At 55.0% G+C, this 23,510-nt stretch overlaps 1 protein-coding gene across 4 annotated transcripts; it reads right to left on the reverse strand.

Moving 5' to 3' along the window:
- Window positions 1–3,649: 3,649 nt before the first annotated feature.
- LAD1 (ladinin 1) lies at window positions 3,650–22,196 on the reverse strand. 4 transcript variants are annotated; one of them, XM_078356796.1, is made up of 10 exons: window positions 22,034–22,196; window positions 11,249–11,392; window positions 8,778–9,585; window positions 8,140–8,244; window positions 7,199–7,242; window positions 5,735–5,807; window positions 5,500–5,637; window positions 5,078–5,164; window positions 4,701–4,775; window positions 3,650–4,340 (listed from the first exon to the last, which is right to left on the reverse strand). In XM_078356796.1, the coding sequence occupies exons 1-10, from the start codon at window positions 22,111–22,113 to the stop codon at window positions 4,335–4,337; spliced, it is 1,560 nt and encodes a 519-aa protein (XP_078212922.1). In that variant the 5' UTR covers window positions 22,114–22,196; the 3' UTR covers window positions 3,650–4,334. The 4 variants fall into 4 exon arrangements, with proteins under 4 accessions (XP_078212922.1, XP_035136603.2, XP_078212921.1 ...); XM_035280712.3 differs by lacking the exon at window positions 22,034–22,196 and adding an exon at window positions 21,893–21,982; XM_078356795.1 differs by lacking the exons at window positions 5,500–5,637; window positions 22,034–22,196 and adding an exon at window positions 21,893–21,982.
- Window positions 22,197–23,510: the final 1,314 nt, after the last annotated feature.

Genomic DNA, 23,510 nt, shown 5'->3' on the forward strand with positions numbered 1-23,510 from the left:
CACGCCATATAAGCCCATGTGGTCCTCCAGCTGCTCAGATAAGCTATTTAAAACCAGAGCAGATACGCAGAGAGCAGGCATGCAACATAAACCAGCTGTCCTCCTGAGAATCCTGATAAAGCAGAAGCCGACAACCCACACCAGGGAGGGCCGGCCGGGAGCAAGGCTGGGGACAGAGGTAACCTCCAAGACACTCCATAAGTCTCAGCACCAGGGTCTTGGAAGGCAGAGGACAAGAGCTGTGTGCTGCTCCACTTGAACGGATGCTGGGGGTAAAGACGTCTTCTGGGCTACTGGCTCCTAATGGGCGGAGCAGCCTTGGGCAGGTTGCCGGCTCTACCAGCCTCAGTGAGGACATCTGCAAGGTGGGTCTTCTCCGTGACCCCCAAAGCCACGTGGCACACCCTCCTCACAGGCAATGGGCTTAAACTGCTACAGGAGGTCAGACACAAGGTAGAACTTCCAGTCAAGAACCTTGAATAGCCGGCTCATTGTGTGAGCATGATGGTGAGGACTGCCAAAGGTCATCCCCCAAAGGCTTTAAATCAACCAGTGCAGGACCATGATCTGCCAACCATACTAGACTGCAGACGCAGAGGTCAGGGCCAGGGGTATGCGCGCTTGCCTGCGTCTGACCATGCACGTGCACATGTATGTCCAGGGCTGGCCCATTGCGGGTTCGGTAGATGATGAAAAAGAGAGAGGAGGAAAGCAAGCCAGTGGGCAGCTGAGCTGACACTCCCTCCATCTCTCTAAAGCTTCACAGCCTAGGTCCTGCCTGGCTCTGGACCAGGCCCTCCCCTCCCCCATGACTCCCCTGGCACTTCCAGATCTTGCCATTCATGACCCACACTCCTCTGTTTCTCCATGGACAAAGAAAGCAATTCTGCCATTCTCTGCCATCTTCTCCCTTCACACAACCATGTGTCCTGCCTTCCCAGTCCTCAAAGTCTTTGCTGTCCCTCTACCTCAGGAGCTACTATGCTGCCTCCACCTCTAATGTCCTTGAAAAGGTCCTCTGCACAGGGCACTTCCATTTGCTCCACACCCATGCTGCTATCAGACCCTTGTCCCGTCACTCAGCTGACTCCATCCCTTCCATGGCTCCCTGTGGCCTCTGAGTCCATTGGCCTTGAATGGCCAGCTCCAGGCTTATCCCCTGCCACGTGGGCCTCCACGCTGCCAGCAGACCCATGGCAGGGCAAGCTGAAGCCAACCACCTGCTGGCCAGCATTGTGAGACTGAGGAGGCCCACAGGGAAGCAGGGAGACTTTGTAGAAAGAGAGGCAGATGAAGGGACAGATTCCCAAGGGATGGTGAGGAAGGAGCCGGACTATCCACAGGAAAGTGAGGGGAGCCCCCTCATTCCTCCGCCTCATCCTAGCCCATGAGCAGGGCCAGCCTTGCCTTGGGTCCTAGCCTGGAATAACAGAATTTATCAGCACTTTTCCCAAACCCTTTTTTAACTTGAAGGTGGGTTACTGCTCCTCATAAGTCAAATAACCCTTCCAACAGGCCACAGTTTATTTGCATGAATGCCTACAAGAGGGCTCTGTGCACCTAGATCACTACAGAGCCCCATGGGAAAAGCCCAGCGGATCCTTGGTGTCATGGCCCACACGCGTACAGCTTCTAATTGCTCTACAGCAGGAGCTCCATTCAGAGCGCTGAGACAGCCACTCAGATGAGGAAACCCAGCCCCCAGGCAGCAACCACTCCTGGGCATAGCAGGGTTACTTCCAGCCCATTTGTTTGATGTCCCTGTCCTTGCAAAGGGATGTAAAGAGAAAATAGAGCCAGAGTGGAATGGGAAGAAGCTTATACTGAAATGATGCGTGTAAATTTGAGGCTCCACAACAGGACGGGGCCACTTGTGGGGTCACAGGGCCCCTATGGCCAGTGAGCAGGAGGGTGGGGCCAGGAATGGTGAGTGGAAACACTGTTCTGTCTCCAGAGGGTGCCCAATGTCACCCCTCGAGGCCTCCGCCCCACCCAGACACCCAGTTGCTACCACTCATCTACCCCCAGCTGAGGTCATCTTGGGCACACCCTGGTCTCCTTGTTAACTGGCTGTGTCCCCAGCAGGAATGAGGGCAGGGCCCTCACTTCTCGGATTCACAGGGGAGGGGAAGAGGCAGTGCTGTGGTGCCCCAGGGCGTTTCCCCTAGCAGCCCGCCCTCACTGGGCACCGAGGGCGGGGTGCAGGTGTGAAGGCCCTGCCGAGGCTGCAGCTGCAGGAACAGGCCTCTCAGTGTCCTTGCAGGCTCTTACTCCAGGGTTAGGCCCCACTGCCAGGAAAGGCTTCCAGGAGACTCTCTTGACTGTGTGTGGGGACAGTTTTGCTTACTGGGAAAGTTCACCTGTCAGGAGGACTTTACAAAGTTTAGGGCTGCCAGGCGCAGTGGCTCAGGCCTGTAATCCCAGCACTTTGGGAGGCCGAGGTAGGCGGATCACAAGGTTAGGAGTTCGATACCATCCTGGCCAACATGGTGAAACCCTATCTCTACTAAAAATACAAAAATTATCAGGGTGTGGTCACATGTGCCTGTAATCCCAGCTACTCAGGAGGCTGAGGCAGGAGAATCCCTTGAACCTGGTAGGCGGAGGTTGCAGTGAGCTGAGACCACGCCACTGCACTCCAACCTGGGCAACAGAGTGAGATTCTGTCTCAGAAAAAAAGTTCAGGGAATGAGCATGTGAAAGTCCTCTGAGGTCATCTGCTTGAGGCTGGGAGAAGGGAATGGCTCAGGGTCCCACCTGAGGTCTGGGCAGAGCCAGAGATCTTTAGACGTCCCGAGGCCCCAGGCAGGACTCACCTGCTCCTCAGCTCTGCCCCAACCTTGTCCTTCAACTCTCGGCTGTGAAGTTAGAACATTCACAAAGCTCCAGCCCCAGCAGTGGGTGGGGGCACTCGGGGCAGGGCCCCCAGGTCCCAGTATCCCTCACTCAGGCACAGAAGACTCACTGGCCGGAGGTGGGCCAGCCTGGGGCACTGGGACCTCTGCATATGGGGCTTTGAGGGCCTGTCCCCTGGGACACAGATCGGAGGAGCCCTCACCCATTGTCACAGAGTGGGGGTAGAGCTCACCTCCCACACACCTGGGGAACTGGACTAGTGATACCCTGAGGAGCCGTGTTAAGGGTCGTGCTCTGAGAAGCTTCCCCAGGCATGCAAAAGGGAGGACTGGGCAAGGGGCTCTGCACCTGGCTGCACCCCCGGCTGCTTCTGAGCAAAACTAAAGTGGTCAGTCAAGACGGGGAGTTCTAATGATGAAAACTTTTGAGAAGTTTTAAACTATAGCCTTAAGGGGTTAACACGGCACCATGCTGATGTTCCTAGCTTGGTTGGTTCTATATTCTGATGGTTCATCATTCTCCAAGCTCACAGGGGCCATGATGTTAGGAGCATGGGGAGGGGGGCTGGAAGGAGTCTGTGCGGAAAGGGGGTAGGCCTGGCCCTGTATGTGGCAGTTCCGCAGTCACCAAGCTAGGATTGTGGAGCAACAAGCCACCACCTTAATGTGAGAAGAGTGGGGACTAGGAAAATGACGATCCTCCACCCCAGCCCAAATAATCCTCACACACTTCAGATGATCTCCGCTAGAAAGCAAGGCCTCTAGAAAGAAAATCACTTTTAAGGTCTCACCAGTCAATTGCACCTGAGAGTGAATGAGTTTATTAGATTCTTCCTGAGAGCAGGTTTCTCAGAGAAAGGGTAAGTGGTTGCACACAAAAAGGCACTTAGCTCCCGGCCAGGGCAGCAGGCCAGGGAAGAGAGGGGAGAACAAAGCAGGGAGACAGGGCATGTGGAAGATGCACAGCAGCTCCTTCCCAATCTGAACAGAGTGAACCTCGGTGGCTGGGCACAGGTCCCAGGGACCAAGATGGGTGGGCCCAGGCCTCGGTGATGGAGACATCACAGACACTCAGAGGCACTTGCTGGGAGCCGACAAGACAGGTGACTCTGGAGTTCTTGAGGATGCCCTGCCCTGACCCTGGATGGGAGCAAAAAGGAGCAGAGGCCTCTGGCCAGGACATAGGCCCCATAGTGCTGATGTGCACCTGTGCTGTGTTCTGGGCAGAGGCTGGGTCCCAGCATCTGCTGCACCTGCAGTGAGGCAAGAAGGTCCCAGCCCCAAGAGGCTAGGCTGGGAAGGAGCTGGCTGAGTCTTGCAAATATTCCCAAACCCAGAAGCTCTGCCCGAACAGATCCAGAGGCAAAAAGGGAACAGGGACAATGAGAGGAGGCAGGGGTGCTGCTGTGAGAGGCAGGGGCCGGGCATGAGGGAGGCCTCTCAAGATGAAGATGTGCAGGTCTGTCTTGGCAGAGCTTGTCATACCTGTGGGGCAAAGAGCTGTTAGCACAAGGCAGGGGGGTGCTCAGGATGGAAGGAGAAGGGGGCCACTGGACAGGAAGGCATCCCTTTGCCCATGCCCCACACCCACAATTGCAGGTCAGAGCCCTGCAATCTGCCGGCTGGAGGGGCAGGGGCTCTGCAGAGGTGCGGGCAGCGCAGCCAGCTGAGGGCTCGACCTTGTTCTCATGGTTGGCTTAGACCAGCCTGCATGCATAGGGATGGGGTGTTCTCGGTGGACTGTGTGTCTGCAGGTCAATTAGCATGTGCACAGGGGGACGATGGGGTCTCCCACAGTGCACTGTGGCCCTCCCCCATAGGGCCAGGCTCCTCCCCACCATTCACCTCAGCATCCAGAGTGGAGTCAGATTTCTTTCCCCACTGAGTCCTCTTGGTAGCAGCTGACTCTTTCTGTGCCTCCTGATTGAGGGCATCAGGGTGGAGACCAGGCACTAAGGCCAGGCTCCAAGGGGCTCAGGATCCCCCAGGCCCAGCATCCCCCAGACCCAGCCTCCATCCTAGGATGTCCTTTCTCTTCCCAAAAGAGAAAAGGAACCCAGACCCACCCCTGCTCTCTGCTGGAGTCTGACCCACACACCCATCCATCCCCCACTGTTTCCCTGCTGAAATGACTCAGTCTCTCTCGGCTGTCCCTCCTCTGTCCCCAGTCATCCCACCACAAAGAGTCCACAGTTAAGAGACATCAGGGAGGGTGAGGGCACCTGGGGGTCCTGATCTCCGGACTCCTGGGTCCTGCTGATCCACAGGTTGAGCCTTGATGTCACAATCCCTGAGAGCCTCAAATTCTCCTAAAAAGAGAACCTTCCATCTCAGGGTTTGGGGCCCTTGGTAGCATCGAGGCAAGTTCAGAGGCCCTGGAAGGGGATGGGACTCTCCCTCACTCCCATATGCATCTAGTGCATGCCACATATACCTGGGGCAGCCCTTCCCCTTCCCCCAGGGAGCTGTGTGCCCCGCTAAGGAGATAGGCTCAGGAACGTGAATGGGAACTCAAGTGAAGCTTCTGCCAACATTAACTGACATATGAAAACAGAGTTTTCTAGCACTGCCACGGCCAACACTCAGGTTTCAGAGACCTCGAGGCTAATCAGCCTAAAGACCCTGTGGGGCCTGAGCCCCTCACCTTCCGGCTGGAGGCTGGTTCCTCTTGACTCTGACCTGCCCGTTCCTTCTCAAAGAGGTGGCGCTTGCTGGCTACACTCACAGGGGCCACAAAGAACTCAGTGCGAGAGGAGCCCAGAGACTTGATGGATTCTGATCTCTGGGGAACAAGAACACAAATAGCTGACCCCTGCGGGGGGCAAGGGCCATGCCCACTACTCCTCCTGCCCCCGTCGCCCCTCAGAAGCCCCACCCACCTGTATGGCCGTGTGGTATCTCTCCAGCTTCTCTCCCAACTTCTCTGTGTTGGCTGGGAGCCTCATGCTGGCACTGCAGGATGAGACGGAACAGGGGAGCCAAGTGAGACACCCAGGGAGACCAGGCCTGCCCCCAGGGCCTGAGGAGCAGCCCCGTCACATGTCCTCACTGAGGCAGAGAACATGGCCCTCCATCACACAGCAGGCTGTGTTGACTTGACCAAGGTGAGAAATTTGCAGACTCCAGGGATTTCCCTCCACTCCTGAGAAATGTCTCATTTCATAGGACATCCCCAGGATGTCCCTCCTTCCTTTCTCCTCTATACCGTATCATTTCCCCCACAAAACAACTTCTGAAGCAGGCCCTTCCTTTCCACCTTCCCCATCACAACAATCACCACCTACCTGCTCTCCCGGCCGGCCACCTTGAGCTCTCCACCAGGCTGCTCCTACCTCGGATCCTGTCCTTCCAGGATCCTGTACCGCAGGCCTTGGTACAGCACACTAGGCTCTAGTGATATGGGCTCGCCCTTTCCCCCCCAGCCCCACAGTATGCCTATGTGCCAGCCAGCTGGACACCACGCTCGTCACTCTGCCTCTCACATGCTGTTCCTTCTATTTAAAATGCTATCCCTCCAGTTTTATATGTGCAAACGTCCTACTAGTTCAGGGAACATCAATTGCTCGGTGACACCTTCCCCAGCTCTCACAGGCTGAGCAGGTGCAGCTACTCCTGAGCTCCTAGCCCTGGGTTCACATTCCTGTGCCTCTGTCCCTCTCCGCTTGGCCAGTGTAAGGGTCTCACGTTTGAGAGAGCTGCTGTAGGTTTGCTGGGTGGGTATGAGTCGCTTGAGGGCAGCAGCTGCGTCATTCATCTTTGTACTCCTCCTCTGTCCCCACCCCAGTCCCCAGGCCTAGCCTGAATGTTCGTGGGGCAGATGAATACAGCATGAGTGGACGACATTCCTAACACATAAGCACATCTGCTTCTCAGATCCTATTTCAGTTTTGCTATTTTTCAAAGCATAGTCCTCAGGCTACTTGCATCAACACCACCGAGCCCAGGAATCCTTGTTAAACCTACAGACCTGCAGCCTCCCACCAGGGCTGCTGAATCAGGGGCTTCCCCTCCTTTACACTGTTCATGGTCTCCCTCCCAGAAAGCCCCCTTTCCCTCTCCTAACCTCAAGGTTAAACCTTCCTCCCCGTTTGTAGCGCCACCCAAGCCCTGCCTCCTCCAAGCAGCTCTCCCTAATCCTTCCCTCCTTGTTCCATCTCATTCAGCCAGAGTCCCTCCTATTAATCCCATCCTCCCCCCCACAATCTGGAGGCCTGGGCAAGGACCACGCCTTCCCCTCATGTGCCCTACAGCACAGCCTGGCACAAGGAGGGTGGGTACAGGTACTCAGAAAATAGCCTGAACACTGCCAGAGAGGAAAGAACCAGAGCCTCCAGGCCTCCCACCTTCGAGTTAGGGTTGTTTCGGAGTTGTCTTTCCTGGGGTTCATCTGAAATGAGAAGGAAAGGTGTTGGTGTCTGGGAGTCCTGGGGAAATCGGTGGCCCCCTCAACTGAGGAGCCCGGCTCTCAGGACATGTCCTCTTCCTCTTCCTCCTCCTCCTCCTCCTCCTCCTCCTCCTCCGATCTCCCACCCCTTCTACCAGGGGTCAAGCCCCACCAGAGAAGTATGTGGATAAACCTTCCTTAAAGAACAGCGTTTGTATCTGAAGACACAGGTTCCCACCCACTGATCTGGGTCAGAAGCCTTTCCCCAGGCTTCCTTCTCAGGGCACCTGTAACCACCCGTTTCCTATCTGCCTCCCACTGCCCATGAGCTCTGTGGGGGCACCAGTCACTATCGGGCCTCCAGCCTCCCCTCCAGGGCCTGGCACACATGAGAAGCATGATGTCCAATGAATGAGTGAATGACCCAGTGAAGAGAAGAACTAAGAACAAACACTGGGACAAAGCAAGCTGAGATTTCCCCAATCCACAGAGTTTGTACTATTGGGACAGTCACAGCAGGGAGCACAGGGAGAGCCTTGATGCTCTCCCTTCCTTCCCTCCCCTCCTGGGCAAGCTTCCTAGGTGAGGTCGGGAACAGATGAAGGCAGGTGTGGACCTCCCTGCAGCCCAGGGCCAGCCCTGCCTATCCAGCCTTCCTGCAGCCCTGGCTTTGCCCACTAGGTGGGGCTCATGCTTATTGGCACCCACCACCCAGGTCACTAACCTGCTCTCCTCTGCTGAATACAGTCTGGTCTGCTCTGGGCCACCCACGGAAATCCAAAGCTCCTCTCTATCCAGAGGACCTTTCTACCTAACCTAAGGCTCCTATGTTGTAATGGATGCGGGCTTCCTCTGCTTGCCCTCCAGCGGCTCACAGACCTAAGTGCCCAGGGCTCTCACCCGAAAAGAGATGGTTCTGGAACTAGAGCGTTTGAGGGAGCTGCTGTAGGTTCGCTGGGTGGGTGAGGACATGTATGTCTCTTCCTCCTTGCTGGGGATTTTCACCTGGAAGGAGCAGGGGGCGTGTCACACAAGACGTCTAGGGCCCACCAGGCCGGGGCAGCCATGGACCCCATGGCTCACCCCAGGAGCTGCAGGAAGAAGGGGAGAGTGAGACAGCCCTGTGCCTTCTTCTCTCCTGCCTCCTTCATCTGCTGTGGGAGTGGCTCGCTGACACAGTCCCTTGGGGCCAGGGCTCCAGGCAGAGCTTTCTAGGGGAGCTTCTAGAAGGATCTGAGGCTTCCCACGAGTCTGCTGGGGTCCTGTAGCCCAGGCCCTGGAGGAGGATGTGGTGGGGAGCACCAGGGGCTCCCTGCCCCACAGCTGGTGACCCTTTAAGCTCCAGCAGCTTGCCCTGTCTTAGTGTCCTTGCTCTGACCATGGCTGGAAGCAGGCAGGGAGAGAAGAGACAGCCAAGGCCAGCCTGCAGGTGGGAGGATGGAGGCAGCCAGAGAACCAGGAACCACCTGGGTGGGACTGGCCAGCCGGGCCAGCCAGGTGGCAGGGTGGAAGGGTGGGAGGGATGGAACACTGCCAACCTGGAGTGTGATGGGTGGGAGGCAGGAGGCCACAGTCGGAGGGTCCAAAGCCCCCTGCTCTGCCAAGGAGGGCAGGTTCTTCCTAGGGAGGATCCTTCCTCTCTGCTCCTTGGTGGTGGCTGGGCTTCCACCAGAGGCTGGTGGTTCCTGCACCAGGAACTGCTCTGAGGCTGTGGCCCTCTTTGGGGCCGGCTTGGTGTCTGTGGTTGGGCTCTTCTCTGAGGCCAGTGTCTTCTCGAAGATAGATGCTTTCTCAGACACCAGTCTTCTTCCTGAGCCCAGTGACTTGTCAGAGACACTGTTTTTTCCTAGATCAAACTTCTTCTCTGACACTGCTGTCTTCTCCAATAGGGATGTCTTCTCTGAGGCCAGCCCCTTCTCAGAGATGGAGGTTTTCTCAGAGACCAGGCTCTTTTTGGGTGCCATCTTTTCTGGTGTGGAGGATTCCTCCAAGACTGGGGACTTCTCTGGAACCCCTTTTTTCCTCCCTCCTGGCTCCCTGCCCATCAAGCTCTCCTCCTCCAGGGCCCAGGGGCCCTGCTGTTCACGACTCAGTCTCTGGCGAGGTGGAGTCTCCAGTTCCTTCCTGGGGACTAGGGGTTGCTGTGTGGCCTGCCCAGGGCTCAAGCTGTCCCTCCCCTTCTCCGCCTCCAGCCTCTCCCGGATGGGGGCCTGTGCAGCCTCCACCGCCTGCTGCCTCTGCCTCCGCTCCTGCCGCGTTCTGAGGATGGTCTGGATGTCCTTGTCCTCGTCTTTGGAGGCTGGGGGCAGTAGCTTGGGCACCTCTGCTTCTTCCGCACTCGGCAGTCTGTGTCAGAAGATGAGAGACAGAATCAGAGGATAGAGGTGGAAGGGATCCTGGGTCTCCCTAACCCAGTGGAGATGCTCGGTGGCCAGGGCCACCGAGGAGGAGGTGAGGAAGTCAGGCCCTGGCCGTCCCAGCTCACCACCACCTGTATCCACTCGATATATTGCACTTCCAAGGTATCAGCTGTACAAAGCACTCTATGCTTTTAAATGCTTATAAATTCCTATAAAGTCCAACTGCTCCATGTTCAGACGTAGTCAACAGACTCTAAATAATGACTTTAATGTGTGCCAGAGCCTGCTCAGGGCATGGGGTCAAAAGGAATAAGTACAGTCACTGCCCTTAGATCTTAGATCAAGACTAGAGATGTGCAGGGATGTGGCCAAGGTCACACAGCTAATTGGTGGGGGAACTGGGAGCAGAACTAAGGCTTCCGATGCACCATTCCACAGTCCTGTCAGTTATGTGGGTGCAGCCAAGACTAGGTGACAGCCAAAGGTACTGGTGCAGCCCAGCTCTAGACATCCTCCAGAGTCTGCCGCTGGGCAAGGCTAGGGAAAGGGAGGAGAGGTCAGCACAGCCCTGCTCTCCCTTCTCAGGGGACCCGAATAAACTAAAGCAACATGAGAGGACTGTCCAAAACCCATAGCACCTGGCCTCCAGCACAAGGAGATTCTTTTCCTTCCTTACCACTCTGCTCTCCATGTGATTTCAGGTGAGTTAACTTACTCTCTGAGCCTCAGTTTTCAAATCTGCTAACTGGACTTGTTAGGAAGCAAAATGAGACTCATGAGAGTACCCAGCACAGTCCTGGCACATCAGTGGCATTCAGTAAACTCCAGGCTCATCCCTGCCTCATAATCCCTAAATCTAGATGGTAAAACTAGCCCCAGAGTTCTCCTCAGAAGTAAATTATAGGCCCAGCACAGTGGCACATGCCTGAAATCTCAGCACTTCCAGAGGCCGAGGCAGATTGGATCACCTGAGGTCAGGAGTTTGAGACCAGCCTGGCCAACACAGTGAAAACCCATTTCTACTAAAAATGAAAAATTAGCTAGGTGTGGTGGCAGGTGCCAGTAATCCCAGCTACTTGGGAGGCTGAGGCAGGAGAATCGTTTGAACCTGGGAGGCGGAGGTTGCAGTAAGCTGACTGCATTCCAGCCTGGGTGACAGAGCAAGACTCCATCTCAAAAAAAAAAGAGAAGTGAATTATAGAGGGTCAGGGCTAGAGGGAGGCAGGCTGGATAAAGGAAAGAGGCAGGAGCTTAACAGATCTGGAAGGAAACTCTGGCCCTGCCACTTCTGAGGTACATGATCTCAGCAAGTCACATAAGCACTCTTCAACCCTGCTTCTCCACCTGTGAAATGGGTTAAAAATACCTCTCTCTCAGGGATAGAATAAGCATTCTGTAAGCTCTGGCCATAAAACATCCAGCACAGTATTGGCTTAGGGAAGCCCTCAACAAATAGTAGCCAGCTTGTCATAAAGACGATAGAAGCTGGCAGGACTGAGTCTGGGGACAGCAGGGAACTTGAAGTTCATCGTCACATCCTTCAGCCTCATTTCCTGGGCCACAGAGCCCTGGGGAGACGGAACATGCTGCACTTAGACTGAGGCAGCCTGTCCATCCCCATCACTCAGGATAGAAACCTGAGCACCTACCTCTCAGAAGCAGAGGTCCGCCGGTCTCCATGCTGGCTGAGCCTGGGAGCCTCATCCTCCGTCGCAGAGCTCAGGTTGCGGTGCCGCCGCCTGCGCTCACGCTCCTGCTCCTCCTCATCCTCCAGAGTCCGCTGCCAGGCTAGGCTAGGGGAAGGAAGGAGAGAGTCAGCACCGCCGGGAAACCCTTCCAAGGCAGGCTGCTGTGGGGCTGGGAAAAGAGACCAAATGCCCTCCAGGCCTGCACTGGCTACAGGCAGCTCGGGAGCGCTTGAAACATGGATGGTGTGAACCGAGGCGTGCCATGTGAAATACACACTGGATCTTGAAGACCAGTGAATGCTCTCATTAAGAACTCTGTACATTGGCCAGGCACGGCGGCTCATGCCTGTAATCCTAGCACTTTAGGAGGCCAAGACAGATTGCCTGAGCTCAGGAGTTCAAGACCAACCTGGGCATCATGGCAAAACCCCATCTCTACTAAAAATACAACAAATAAAAAATTGCTGGAGTGTGGTGGTGCGCACCTGTAGTCCCAGCTACTGGGGAGGTCAAGGCATGGGAATCACTTGAACCCAGGAGGCAGAGGTTGCAGTGAGCCGAGATTGTGTCACTGTACCCTAGCCTGGGTGACACAGTGAGACTGTTTCAAAAAGAAAGAAAAAATTGTGTACATTGATTATGTGTTGAAACGGTAATATTGTTGATATATTGGGGAAAATTAGCTAGTGTATTAAAATTACTTTTGTTTCTTTCCTTTTATTTCTTTTCTTTTGCTTTTTTTTAGACGGAGTCTTGCTCCATCGCCCAGGCTGAGTGCAGTGGCATGATCTCAGCTCACTATAACCTCGCCTCCCGGGTTCAAGTGATTCTCCTGCCTCACTCTCCCGAGTAGCTGGGATTACAGAGGTGCACTACCACACTTGGCTAATTTTTGTATTTTTATTAGCGACGGGGTTTCACCATGTTGGCCAGGCTGGTCAGGAACTCCTGACCTCAAAGTCATCCACCTGCCTTGGCCTTCCAAAATGCTGGGATTACAGATATGAGCCACTGCGCCCGGCCTTTTTTTTTGAAACAGGGTCTCCCTCTGTTGCCCAGACTGGAGTGCAATGGCAAAAAAACGACTCACTACAGCCACAACCTCCCAGGCTCAAGTGATCCTCTCACCTCAGCCTCTCAAGTAGCTGGGACTACAGGCGTGCAGCACTACACCCGGTTAATTTTTAAATTTTTTGTAGAAATGAGGTCTCACAATGTTGCTCAGGCTGGTCCTAGACTCCTGGGCTCAAGTGATCCTCCCACCTCACTCAGCCTTCTGAAGTGCTGGGATTACAGGCAGGAGCCACTGCGCTGGGCTGCTTTTTACTTTTGTGACTACTCAAAAACTTAACATTTTAGGCTGGGTGTGGTGGCTCGCCCCTGTAATCCCAGCACTTCGAAAGGCTGAGGAGGTGGATCACCTGAGATCAGGACACAGTGAAGCCCTGTCTCTGCTGAAAATACAGAAAACAATTACCGTGGTGGCACATGCCTGTAATCCCAGCTACTAGGGAGGCTGAGGCAGGAGAATCACTTGAACCTGGGAGTTGGAAGTTGTAATGAGTTAAATGCCATGCATTCCATCCTAGGCAACAAGACCGAAACTCCATCTCAAAAAAAAAACTTAACATTTTAAATGTAATTCAAATTATACATCTATTAAATTCCCAGTAAAGCTGCAGGGCTGTGGATTAGACCCGGGTTTCTCCCGCTCAGCACCGTTGACACTTTGGCCAGACAGTTCTGTGTCTGGGGCTGTCCTGGATCACAGGAGGTCTAGCGGCATCCCCAGCCTCTACCTGCTGGGTGCCAGTAGTACATTCCCCAGCTGGGACACCCAAAATGTTTCCCGACATTGCCAAATGTCCCCTGGGGGGCAAAGTCACCCCAGATAGGAACCATTGGGATGGACGGTACTGTGGACCCCAGGAAGGGAATGGGGGGGCCTCCTTCCCTGGGGCTGACCAGGAATGTGGAAGGGCAGGCCTGGTCCTTTCTGAAGGAAATAGATGCACTTGCCAAGTGCCTTTCTCTTTTTGGCCCTGGGATTCTTAGGTAATAACCCTCAGTACAGTCATGGAGATAATTCCTCAGTTACTCAATTCCCCGTGGATTTTCTTAGCTCTTGGGAAGGGAAGACTTACACCTGGATAAAACTCTAATATCACCTTCCCTTCACTTCCCAGGGATTTTTGGAGCCTACCTCACCTTTCAGATGGAAAAAACTTCATTGAAAGAGTTGAGCCACAGAGCTCCACAGATCTGGATGGAAATCCAGACAACTTTCATTTGTCTAGGGAGCAAGGGGATCCCATACCCCACTTTTGGTTCTTGCCCCAGTCGCTCTTCATTCATGGGGCCAACCAGGCATTCTACAGCCAGCCAGCCAGCCAACCCCACCAGTCTATCCATCTACTGCTCACTCACACACCCATGTGCTCAGCCACCCACCCGTTTCCACCATCTTTATCCACCAGCCCATCTTCCATCCACCCACCACCTCCCATCAGCCCATCTTCCAACCACCCTACCCCTTCAAATCCAACCAAAGAGCAAATGAAAACTGAGTGACTGTGACAGGCCAGCACCACGTCAGGAACTGTGTGGGGTCACAGAACATGGCAGGGTCTCTGCCCCGGAGATACTGACAATCTAGTGAAAAAGAGAAGTGTGTCCACCAATAACTCCCCCACCAAAGTGCAGAAGCTCTTCTGCAGAGTGAGAACAAATGCCATAGGCCAGGATGATTGGAAAAGGCTCATGGAAGAGATGAACCTGTGCTGCATCTCGGGGAACACACAGGCTTTCAACGGGGTGGCTGGCGGTCCAGGCAGAGGGAAGGTATCGAGCAACTGAGGGGCAGGGTTTGCTGGGGGTAAGAGGCTGAGCTTCACCCCGGGAGACAGGAGAGGGTGTGAACAGGGGAGTACCAGGCTATGAAAGTCAGCCGGGGAAGCCCTTCCTGGCACTCCTTGTGGCTCCCCCTGCATTGTCTGCGAATCAGGTTAAAAGGTTCTAGAAAAGCCTCTGTCTTTCCTCCCGGAGTTACAGGAATGACTGCAAGTCCTCCCCTTGCCACTGCCAGATGCCAAACTCTCTGCTCTTTGCTCCCCAGCCTCTCCTGCTGCCCAGCCCGGGTTCCCTCTGAGCCTCTCTCCTCCGGGAGGGCCTGAACGATTCCTCAGGGATTCTTTGGTAAGGCAGGGTCAGGTGGTCTGGTTTCAAGTCCTTTTGCCCTCGGGTAAGTCACTTCCATATCTCTTTGTCAGTTTTCTCTTGTAAAATGAGAAGGATGAACCACATGACCACTCTGACATTTTTCTAGGTCCCACATCCCCTGGATGGAGCCAGTATTCACTAAAATATTACTTTTGAGCACCTACTGTGTGCCAGGCATGATTCCAGGGGCTGGAAACAGCAGGGAATGAGACCAGTGGGGTCTTTCCCTTCACAGAGCACACATCCAGCATGGGGGGAGTCAGACTGTGAGCAAGGAAACCAGCCCATGAACAAAACGGCACCAGCAAGGTGTCACTAGCCAAGGGCACAAAGCGAGTGGCATGAGAGAAGGTGGCTGGGTGGAGAAGCCCCCTTGGAGAGACATGGTTCATGAGGAGGAGGCAGCGAAGCAAGATCTGGCAGCGGGTGTCCCGGGAGGAGGATCCAGCCAGTGCAGAGACCACATGAGAGGAGCTGGCTACTCAGGGGAATATGGGAGGCTGGGGCCAGAGTGGCCCACAGAAAAGTTGGACAGGCAAGGCCAGCGCAGAGGGCCTTGGAGACCATGAAAAGGACTTAGGTTTGGTTCCAGGTGTGCTGGAGAGCCCTGGAGAGTGGTACACAGAGAAGCGACATGACAGGATCGCTCTGTTTTTAATCTCTCTCGTTGCTGTATGAAAAAAAATTGACGGGGCCAAGGAGAGGGGAAACAGGGGACCCATCAGAAGGCACCTGCAGTCACGCAGGCGAGAACTAGAACTACAGTGGTTTGAACTGGGGTGGTGACAGAAAACACGGGGGAAAGTGATAGATTCGGGACATGGTCTGAAGATACAGCCACCAGGGTTTGCTGTTGGATGTTGGGTGAGAGGAGGGGGAGGAAAAGAGAAGAATCGAGAACTGCTAGATTTTGGGCCTGAGCTATTCCTGGAGCTGCCATTAGTAAGATGGGGAAGACAAGGGGAGGAAGGAGTGTGGTGGGCTGTTGGGTGATAGTGGGGAGGGACAAGAGGAAAATGAAGAGCTGTGCTTCTGGCGTGTTCCGAAGGAGAAGAAACCAGTGAAAAGCAAAGATCAAGATGCTGCAGCCAGGAAGCTGGAAGGAAACTAGAGGAAGGTGTTGGCATGAACAGGGGAGTGAGGGCCCCAGTCAGATGCTGCTGCAAGGGGAACGAGACCAGGATGGAATCATGAGCACAGAGCGCCAGGTGCCACAGGAAAAGCAGATGCCAGGGTGTGCCAGAGCCTGAGCAGGCTGGCGGGGGTAAATGGAAACCAGCAAATGGAATTAGTGAGCAGTAACAACTCTTTTGAGAAGCAAATAGAATGGGACAGTAGTGACTGGGTGCAGCGGCTGACACCTGTAATCCCAGCACTCTGGGAGGCCGAGGTGGGTCGATCACATGAGGTCAGGAGTTCGAGATCAGCCTGGCCAACATGGGGAAACCTGGTCTCTACTAAAAACACAAAAATTAGCCAGGCATGGTGGCAGGTGCTTGTAATCCCAGCTACTAGGGAGGGTGAGGCTGGACAATTGATTGAACCCAGGAGGCGGAGGTTGCAGTGAGCCAATATCATACCACTGCATTCCAGCCTGGACGACAGAGCAAGACTCCATCTCAAAAAAAAAAAAAAAAAAAAGAAAAGAATGGGACAGTAGCTAGAGGGGATGTGGGCTCAAAGAATGCTTGTTTGAGTTGAGGTATAATTTACATAAATGTACAGATCTTAAGTTTTTTTTTTTTTTTTTTGGATGAGCAAACAAAGGAGAGTGGAGACGTTCTGAGAGGGTTGAAGAGACTGACTGGCTGGGCACGGTGGCTCAGGCCGGTAATCCCAGCACTTTAGGAGGCCAAGGTAGGAGGCTAGGAGTTTGAGACCAACTTGGGCAACAAAGTGAGACTCCCATCTCTATATAAGAAAAAAAAGAAAGGAGACTGATGAAGTTGCCCTGTGGTGAAGGAAACAACCACAGGACAGGGTGTCTTTCATCTCCAGTGCCCAGCACGGCGCCTGGCACCCACAGGTGCTGACGAATGTGGAAAAGCAAGTAAGCATCCATTTCAGGAGTGCTGGGCTCTCCTCCTCCCTAGGAATTACCAAACCTCTGCCTGGATGCCGAGGCGCACAAAGCCCACGCCTCCCCGAAAGGCAATCTGCCCGGCAAAGGCAATCACCCCATGGGAAAGGAGGTGCCTTTGGAGGAGAACCTTCTAGACCCTCCCAATTCTGCCAGCAGGGCAGCTCTTCCTGGTGAGAGCCTCAATCCCTCCTGTCAGTCACACCTCTACTTCCTCAGAGGAGATGGAGAGGGGCCCAAATCCAACTTTCCCCCTTTGACCCTGGCCGTGGAACTTAAAACAAGATTCCCCTGGGCCTCTGCAGGACTCCCGTGAGCTCTGAGTATTTGTAGATTGAACATTGATTGTTCATTCATCCTTTATTCACTACACACAAACTGATGCTCTCTTACGAGGCAGACGCCAATGTCCCACTTGTCCTCAGTTTTCTTATTCAGACTCAGAAATGCCAACTTCTGCTGGCTCACATGTGAGGCCACATCTCCACCTCCCTGCTTCTCTGGATGCACCCTTGTCCCTTGTCCACAGTCTGGAAACAGCTCTGCCCCCCAAAGCTGAAGGATCCACATACTGAGGAAAGTGACCCACGAGGCTCCAAGTGCCTCTCCCCTGACCACACTCACAGCTGGCAGAGCTGGAGCCTCCAGGATTCCTGGGTCTTGAGCCACCCAGCTCCCACACGCCACTCTCAGCCCTTGGGGAAGTGGCCTATTTATCCTCCCGTGAGGATCTAGATGGTGCATGAACACTCAGAGCCTGGTCTCCTTGGAACTGATTCTCTCCTCAGGTTGGTCCTGGGGGTCTCCAGGGCTGGGCTGCAGGACTCAGAATCCAGACATCCTTGAGTATCCCCAAGCTTTATACTAAGACCCCACAGCTCACCCAAGATGATGTGGCCACCACCTTTGCTGCTTGGGAAGCATGGGGCTGCCTTCAACCCTGACACCTGGCAAAAAATGAGTCCCTTCAGCAGTACCACCCAACCGGGGAGAAATGTTATCTCCAATAAGCACAAGTTATTAGAATAAAAATGGACCGGATGGAAGGGCAAAGGACAGTTCCCAGGAGGAGCCTCAGTGGGTGCAGCTGTTGAAACTACAGTAATAAAAAATTGAGGACTCAAAACAGTGCTGGATGCTTGTTGAACACGGTGAATATGAATAAATCAATAACTAAAGGAATAAGGCCGGGAGTGAGCCCTCTAACATGGAGTGCTTACTCTAACACCAGGAACTGTTCTAATACCCCTAGCACTCACCTTTAAAACAACTGGCCAGGCATGGTGGCTCACGCCTATAATCCCAGCACTTTGGGAGGCCAAGGCAGGTGGATCACTTGAGGCCAGGAGTTTGAGACCAGCCTGGGCAACATGGTGAAACCCCATCTCTACTAAAAAGAGAAAAAATTAGCTGGGTGTGGTGGTGCACACCTGTAATCCCAGCTACTTGGGAGTCTGAGGCATGAGACTCACTTAGAACCCAGGAGGCAGAGGTTGCAGTAAGCTGAGATCGTGCTTCAGCCTTGGTGACATAGTGAGACTCTGTCCATCTCGTATATAAAGAAACTGAGGCTCAAAAGAGTTAACAACTTTTCCAAGATCCCACAGCTAATAAAAACAAGAAACCAAGATTTAAACCTGTATCAGCCTCTCAAAATCACCTACCCTTAACCATGATACCAAGTGCCAGAAAAGGATGTCCAGGGAGGGCTGGCCCTAACCAGAGTGAGCTCAACAGCTCAGCATTCAGGGGAGGAAACAGAAGGCCAAGAGGGCATCTGAAGGTGTGGTATTCCCCACCCAGGGACAGGCTGGGCCCCAGGGCACGGCCTGGGAGGGCAGAGGTTTGGGAAAACCCCATGGCCAGTGCAACACTGACCTTTGAGCCCCAGAGCCAGGCTCAGGGTGAAACCTGCAGACCCCAACAGGTGGGGAGGCTCAGCTGCTCCTACTAGCTGAGGGCAGAGCCCCAGGCAGCTGTCCACCACGCCTTCCCTCTCAACAGCACTTTTCCCCACCTTCTGCCTTCATCTGGGGACACACATTCCTCTGTGATGCCACGTAATGTTGCTATCCTCCTCCCCACTCCAGACTTTGACTCCATCCTTTGGGGATAGGGATCCTCTTTTCCTCTTAAATAATTCTAAAGGATATTCTGCCCTGCTACCCACTAGAGACCTTGTCTATACTGGGAATTTTCTTCCTGAAGTCTAATTCCATGTATTCTGCAGCAACGGATGGCAGAGATTTAAGTGAAGTGTTTGTTAAAAGTCATGTTTAACAGTAGAACCCGTTTTCCCAAATTGAATCACAGATAGAAGCCCATTATATAACAGATCAAGGCTCAGCTGCTCTGCTTACAGCTTACTGCTTACAGCTGGGAGAGAGTGAGGAGGCTGTCCCAGAAGCAGTCTGTGGAACCCTGGGGCTCAAGGAGCATAATTTGCAAATCTTGGGGGCTGAGGTTAGGGAAGGGAGGGCAGAGGAGAGATGGGTGTGGGCATGGCCATGACCTTGGCCAGTCTTCTGCACCCGAGCAGGGCAGGCCTCAGACTCCCCTTCTGCATGGTCACTGTAGGCGGGGGCGGGGGTCACTGAGTCTCTTCCAGCCCCAAACTTCTAGGGAGAGGTGTCGGGAGAACCCAGGGCAATGATTGGAGGTAGGAGGGCGGCTCAAGGCCCAGGCAGGGAAATGATTAACCACTGGCTGTTCAGTCCCAGGCACTCTCAGATCCACCCCTCACCCCCTGCAGACAGGCCTGGCCCAGCCTCACTGGTCACCAGGCCAGTCCAGGGAGAAAAGGACAAAGCCTCTGACCAGGACACCCAGCCAGCCAGCTCCCACTGCCCTATCCCAGGACTGGCGGACTTGAATTTCTGCTTTATGCCAAGGATGGGCTGCCGGCTGGCCCCAGCTACCCACCCACCTCCCCACCTGGGACCACGCTGTCACACCCTAGCATAGTCCTCCCCAGCCCAGGAGGCTCCGTTGACAATGACTCACAGCCCTTTCCTGCCTGCCGGCTGAGGCTTGTTGTTCACCCAAGGAGCAGAGCGGGAGCGGTCCTCTGCTCCAGGTGCCTCATCAGGGTGACTGTTGGCAGCAGCTGCGTCTGCCCACAGGGCTCTATGAGGGCTGGGACCGGGCAGGGAGGGCCGGCCAGGGGCCCCAGTGGTAGGACTGGTTCCCCAGGGCCTCCCTGGCACTTACCCTGGACATCTCATGGGAACTTGGCTACAGCCACATGAGGCCATGTCCATCTGAGCAGCGGACAAGCTTAGGCCAGACCTTGCTCCCATTTTCGAAGTTCCAGTGCCCCAGCTGCCTCCCCCCACACGCACCCCCTATGCATATCCAGGCATGCTTTCAGACACAAAATCACATATATCCCACCAGACTCTGAACTTCTGAGGAAGGAGTGTCTGGTTTGTATTTTTAACCCAATGCACAATACTGAGGTCTTCAATAAACATTTAAACTGAACACATGCAGAGTGACAAGCTCAATATTTAGCCACACAAGAACCAACTCCCCACACAGATGTTTCATCTCTTCAAAGGCCATAAACACATCTGTCCACACGTACCCCCCCCAACACACACACATAAGCATACATTCATAGGCACCGGTAGGCCCACATCTAGAAGCAAAGACACTCCCACATCAACCCCCAGGCACACTGACCCACATGCAAAGTCCAAGACCTTGACTCCTCAGCTGCACCCTCAGCACAGACCTTCCTCTGTAGCAGCCTGGGTTTCTCTTCCAGAGCACTGAGTTCCCTCCATTCGTGGGGCTTACTTTTTCCCCTCTCTAGACCCCATGGGCTGCCTGAAAAGGGGTTAATGGGCAGCTGTGCTTCAGAGCTGTGAGGCCTTGAGGGTCTGCGGAGGTGGCCCCCCAGCCTCCGAGGATGAGCTGCCATGGAGAGGCTAAGCCTGAGACAATGAGGTAGTTCTGGAGCCCTTAAAGAAGGGCAGGAGTGGGGTAGAGGACTGGAAAAACCTGTGAAAGATGCCTTGATGGGGAAGGCCTGCAGGACCCAGACAGCTGGAAGGTGACGGTCTGCACCTTCAGAGAAAGCCAAGACCCGGGTGCAGTGGCTCACGCCTATAATCCCAGCACTTTGGGAGGCTGAGGTGGGTGGATCACGAGGTCAAGAGATCGAGACCATCCTGGTCAACATGGTGAAACCCTGTCTCTACTAAAAATACAAAAATTAGCTGAGCATGGTGGCACACGTCTGTAGTCCCAGCTACTCAGGAGGCTGAGGCAGGAGAATTTCTTGAACCCAGGAGGCGGAGGTTGCAGTGAGCTGAGATCACACCATTGCACTCCAGCCTGGGTAACAAGAGTGAAACTCCATCTCAAAAAAAAAAAAAAAAAAGAAAAGACCCAAATGCCCACCTGGGAGGGGCCAAGAGGTCAGTGTCTGTCTGGCTAGAAAGAGATCAGAAGAACAGACTCCAGCTCTGGGCTATTCCCGAGGGACAAGATGGGGGAGAGGGCGCCAAGTAGAGGAATGAAGTGAAGATGCTCACAGGGGGCCTTCTTGGGAGAGGTGTGGGGTCGCTCCAAGCGGGGTCGCTAGATGTCACCAATCTCCAGGAGGGCTGCTGCCTTCTGAACACCCACTTCCCCCAAGCCTCTCTGACTCTGATGGGATGTCCAGCAGGCAAGGATAGGATGCCTCATCCCCTGACCGTTTAGGGACCACCAGTGTACAAATTCAGAATGCAGCAGCACAGATGGGGATGGCAGCTATCTTAAGGTTCCCTGCCCAGACGCCACCCCAAAATGCCATGCTGAGATTTTGAGCCTCCTTAGTGGAAAACGGGTCTGTTTCCCTCAAGTCCTCTTCACTGTCCCATCCAAGGCGGCGCTCCCTGCTCCCCCTCTCAAGAAGGGCTGTAGGACACCTCCCAGGGGTCCTCTCCGCCAGAGACGGGGACAGTGAGGGAGGCTTCTCTCAGGAATGAGGCTTGGAGGTTACTTGTGAACACCTCCACAACCCCCCAAATCGTTCCTTCCCGTCCCCACCTTCCACAGGGGGGCCCGACCCCAGGGGGCGTCAGCCTTCCCCAAGCACCCAGTGTGGAGCCTCAGGCCCGGAAGGGAGAAGACCCATCCTGTAACCTCAGGGGTCCCGAGTTTGGCCCCAATCCTGTCTCCCGCGAGTCTCAGCAAGACCAGGGTCCGGCTTCGGTGCCAGGGTCCCAGGCCGGGAGGAGGCTGGCGCCCGGGGAGAGGAGACCCAAAGGCGCGCCGCGGACCACGCGCCCCGCCCGGCTCCCTCCGGCGCTCACCTGGACAGCGCAGACCAGTCCTTCCTGCTGACAGACATGCTGCAGGAGCCCCGCGTGGCCGCCCGCGCCCCGCCGGCCGCCGCCTCACCTGGAGCCCCTCCCCCGCCTGCTCAGGTGGGGTCACATGGCCGCTTATCTCACCCCCGCGCGCCCCGGCCGCGCTCCGATTTGCCGACCCAGGAGCGGCCTCTGGGGTGTGGGCGTCCCAGACAAAGCCGCATTGATCGCAGCCCTGGCCGGCCGCGCCGCGAGGCCGCAAGCGCTGGGTGGAACGTCGGACCGATCTCGGGACCGACGGACGGACGCCCGGGGCCGGCGTGGGGCTGGTGGGCTGCCCCGGGCGAGGGCGGGAGACTTCCTGCTCAGAACCAGTCGGACCAGCTTGGCGCTGGGCCGCCTCCTCGCGCGGAGTCGCGGCCCGGGGTGCCGGGGAGCTGGGCTGGGGGCAAGAAGCTGAGCGGAAAAGTTAGCGCAGGTACCGTAATCTCGGGTCTAGAGCGCCCGCGCCTTCTGGGCTCCTTCCCAGGAGAGCCCTCCCAACTCCCGGGCTTCAGAACCCCCACCCTGGGCCCACCGCCCCAGTAGGCCTCGCTGAGATGAACGGGGCATTGCTTTCTGAGCAGCACACAAAGCATGCCCCTGGTAGAGCCCGCCCCACCCAAAGGGAGAATCTTAGACTCAATTCAGCAAACATTTGTGTGCCCACAGCCTGAAAGCACAAATTTGTCAAAGGTACTGTCCTTGCTCTCTGATACTGGACTTTGGGCTGGAGTGGCAAGGTGTGTAATAAGGGCAGAGGAAGCTCAGCTTTTCTCCCCTGATATATTAAACACAGATATCTAGGACTTGAATTTTGGAGCACCGTGAGAGAGCTCAGGCACCCCCTGCACCACCTGGCTCCCTTCAGGTGTGCATTTGGGCTGGTGTGGTGCCAGGTGCTTTCTATCCAGGACCAGCCTCAGGTGGGCTGAGAGAGGGTCAGTGCCTGAGCATGAGGATTCTTACCTTCCCCGATGGATCTGAACTGCAGGGTCTGTGCAGCTGCAGTTCCTGCCCTGAGAGGAAGGAGGCAGTGCCCCCAGCGCCAAGATGAGAAGATCAAAAGGGAGCCGAGGCAGAACAGCCTAGCCTCAGCCTTCCAGGCTTCCAGCGCTAAGGGCTCATGGCAAAGGGCAAGCCAGCTGCAGGGCAGAAGCCTGGAAACACACACACACACACACACACACACACCGTCAGCCTGTTGAGATTCCTTCTCCCAAAGTACCCCCTCCTCCAGGGAGCCTTCCTTCTTGGCCTAGGAGGAGCAGGAGGAGATCCAGGACATGAGAACTGGACTAGTAATCTGCACACTTGACTTTAAGCTCTGATTCTGACATTTGTGAACTATGCAACGTCGTGCAAACTGCCTCAGTTTCCTCATCTGTGGAGTGGAAGTGATGATACCTTGCTCTGCTTCCTTCCAGGTTGTGGAAATCAAATGAGTTCCCTGCTAGCGACACTGGAGGGAGCAGATGAACATTGACAAGACCCCGGGGAGTTCTGAGCAGAGGCCAAGGCAGGCCCTGGAGCCGTTTGCCCTTTCCAGAGAAAGAGGCAAAAGTCTAGATCCCTGGATCCT

The sequence above is a fragment of the Callithrix jacchus genome, chromosome 19, assembly GCF_049354715.1.
Source record: "Callithrix jacchus isolate 240 chromosome 19, calJac240_pri, whole genome shotgun sequence".
NCBI classification, from domain to species: domain Eukaryota; kingdom Metazoa; phylum Chordata; class Mammalia; order Primates; family Cebidae; genus Callithrix; species Callithrix jacchus.

What these genes read in the sequence shown, in the direction of transcription:
- LAD1 (XM_078356796.1), bottom strand. Translation starts at nt 22,113, where the DNA reads ATGCGGCTTTGTCTGGGACGCCCACACCCCAGAGGCCGCTCCTGGGTC. An exon ending in GATACCACACGGCCATACAG is followed by an intron (nt 5,638 to 5,734) that starts GTGGGTGGGGCT and finishes CTTGTTCCCCAG; the next exon opens with AGATCAGAATCCATCAAGTC. An exon ending in CCGGAGATCAGGACCCCCAG is followed by an intron (nt 4,776 to 5,077) that starts GTGCCCTCACCC and finishes GCCCTCAATCAG; the next exon opens with GAGGCACAGAAAGAGTCAGC.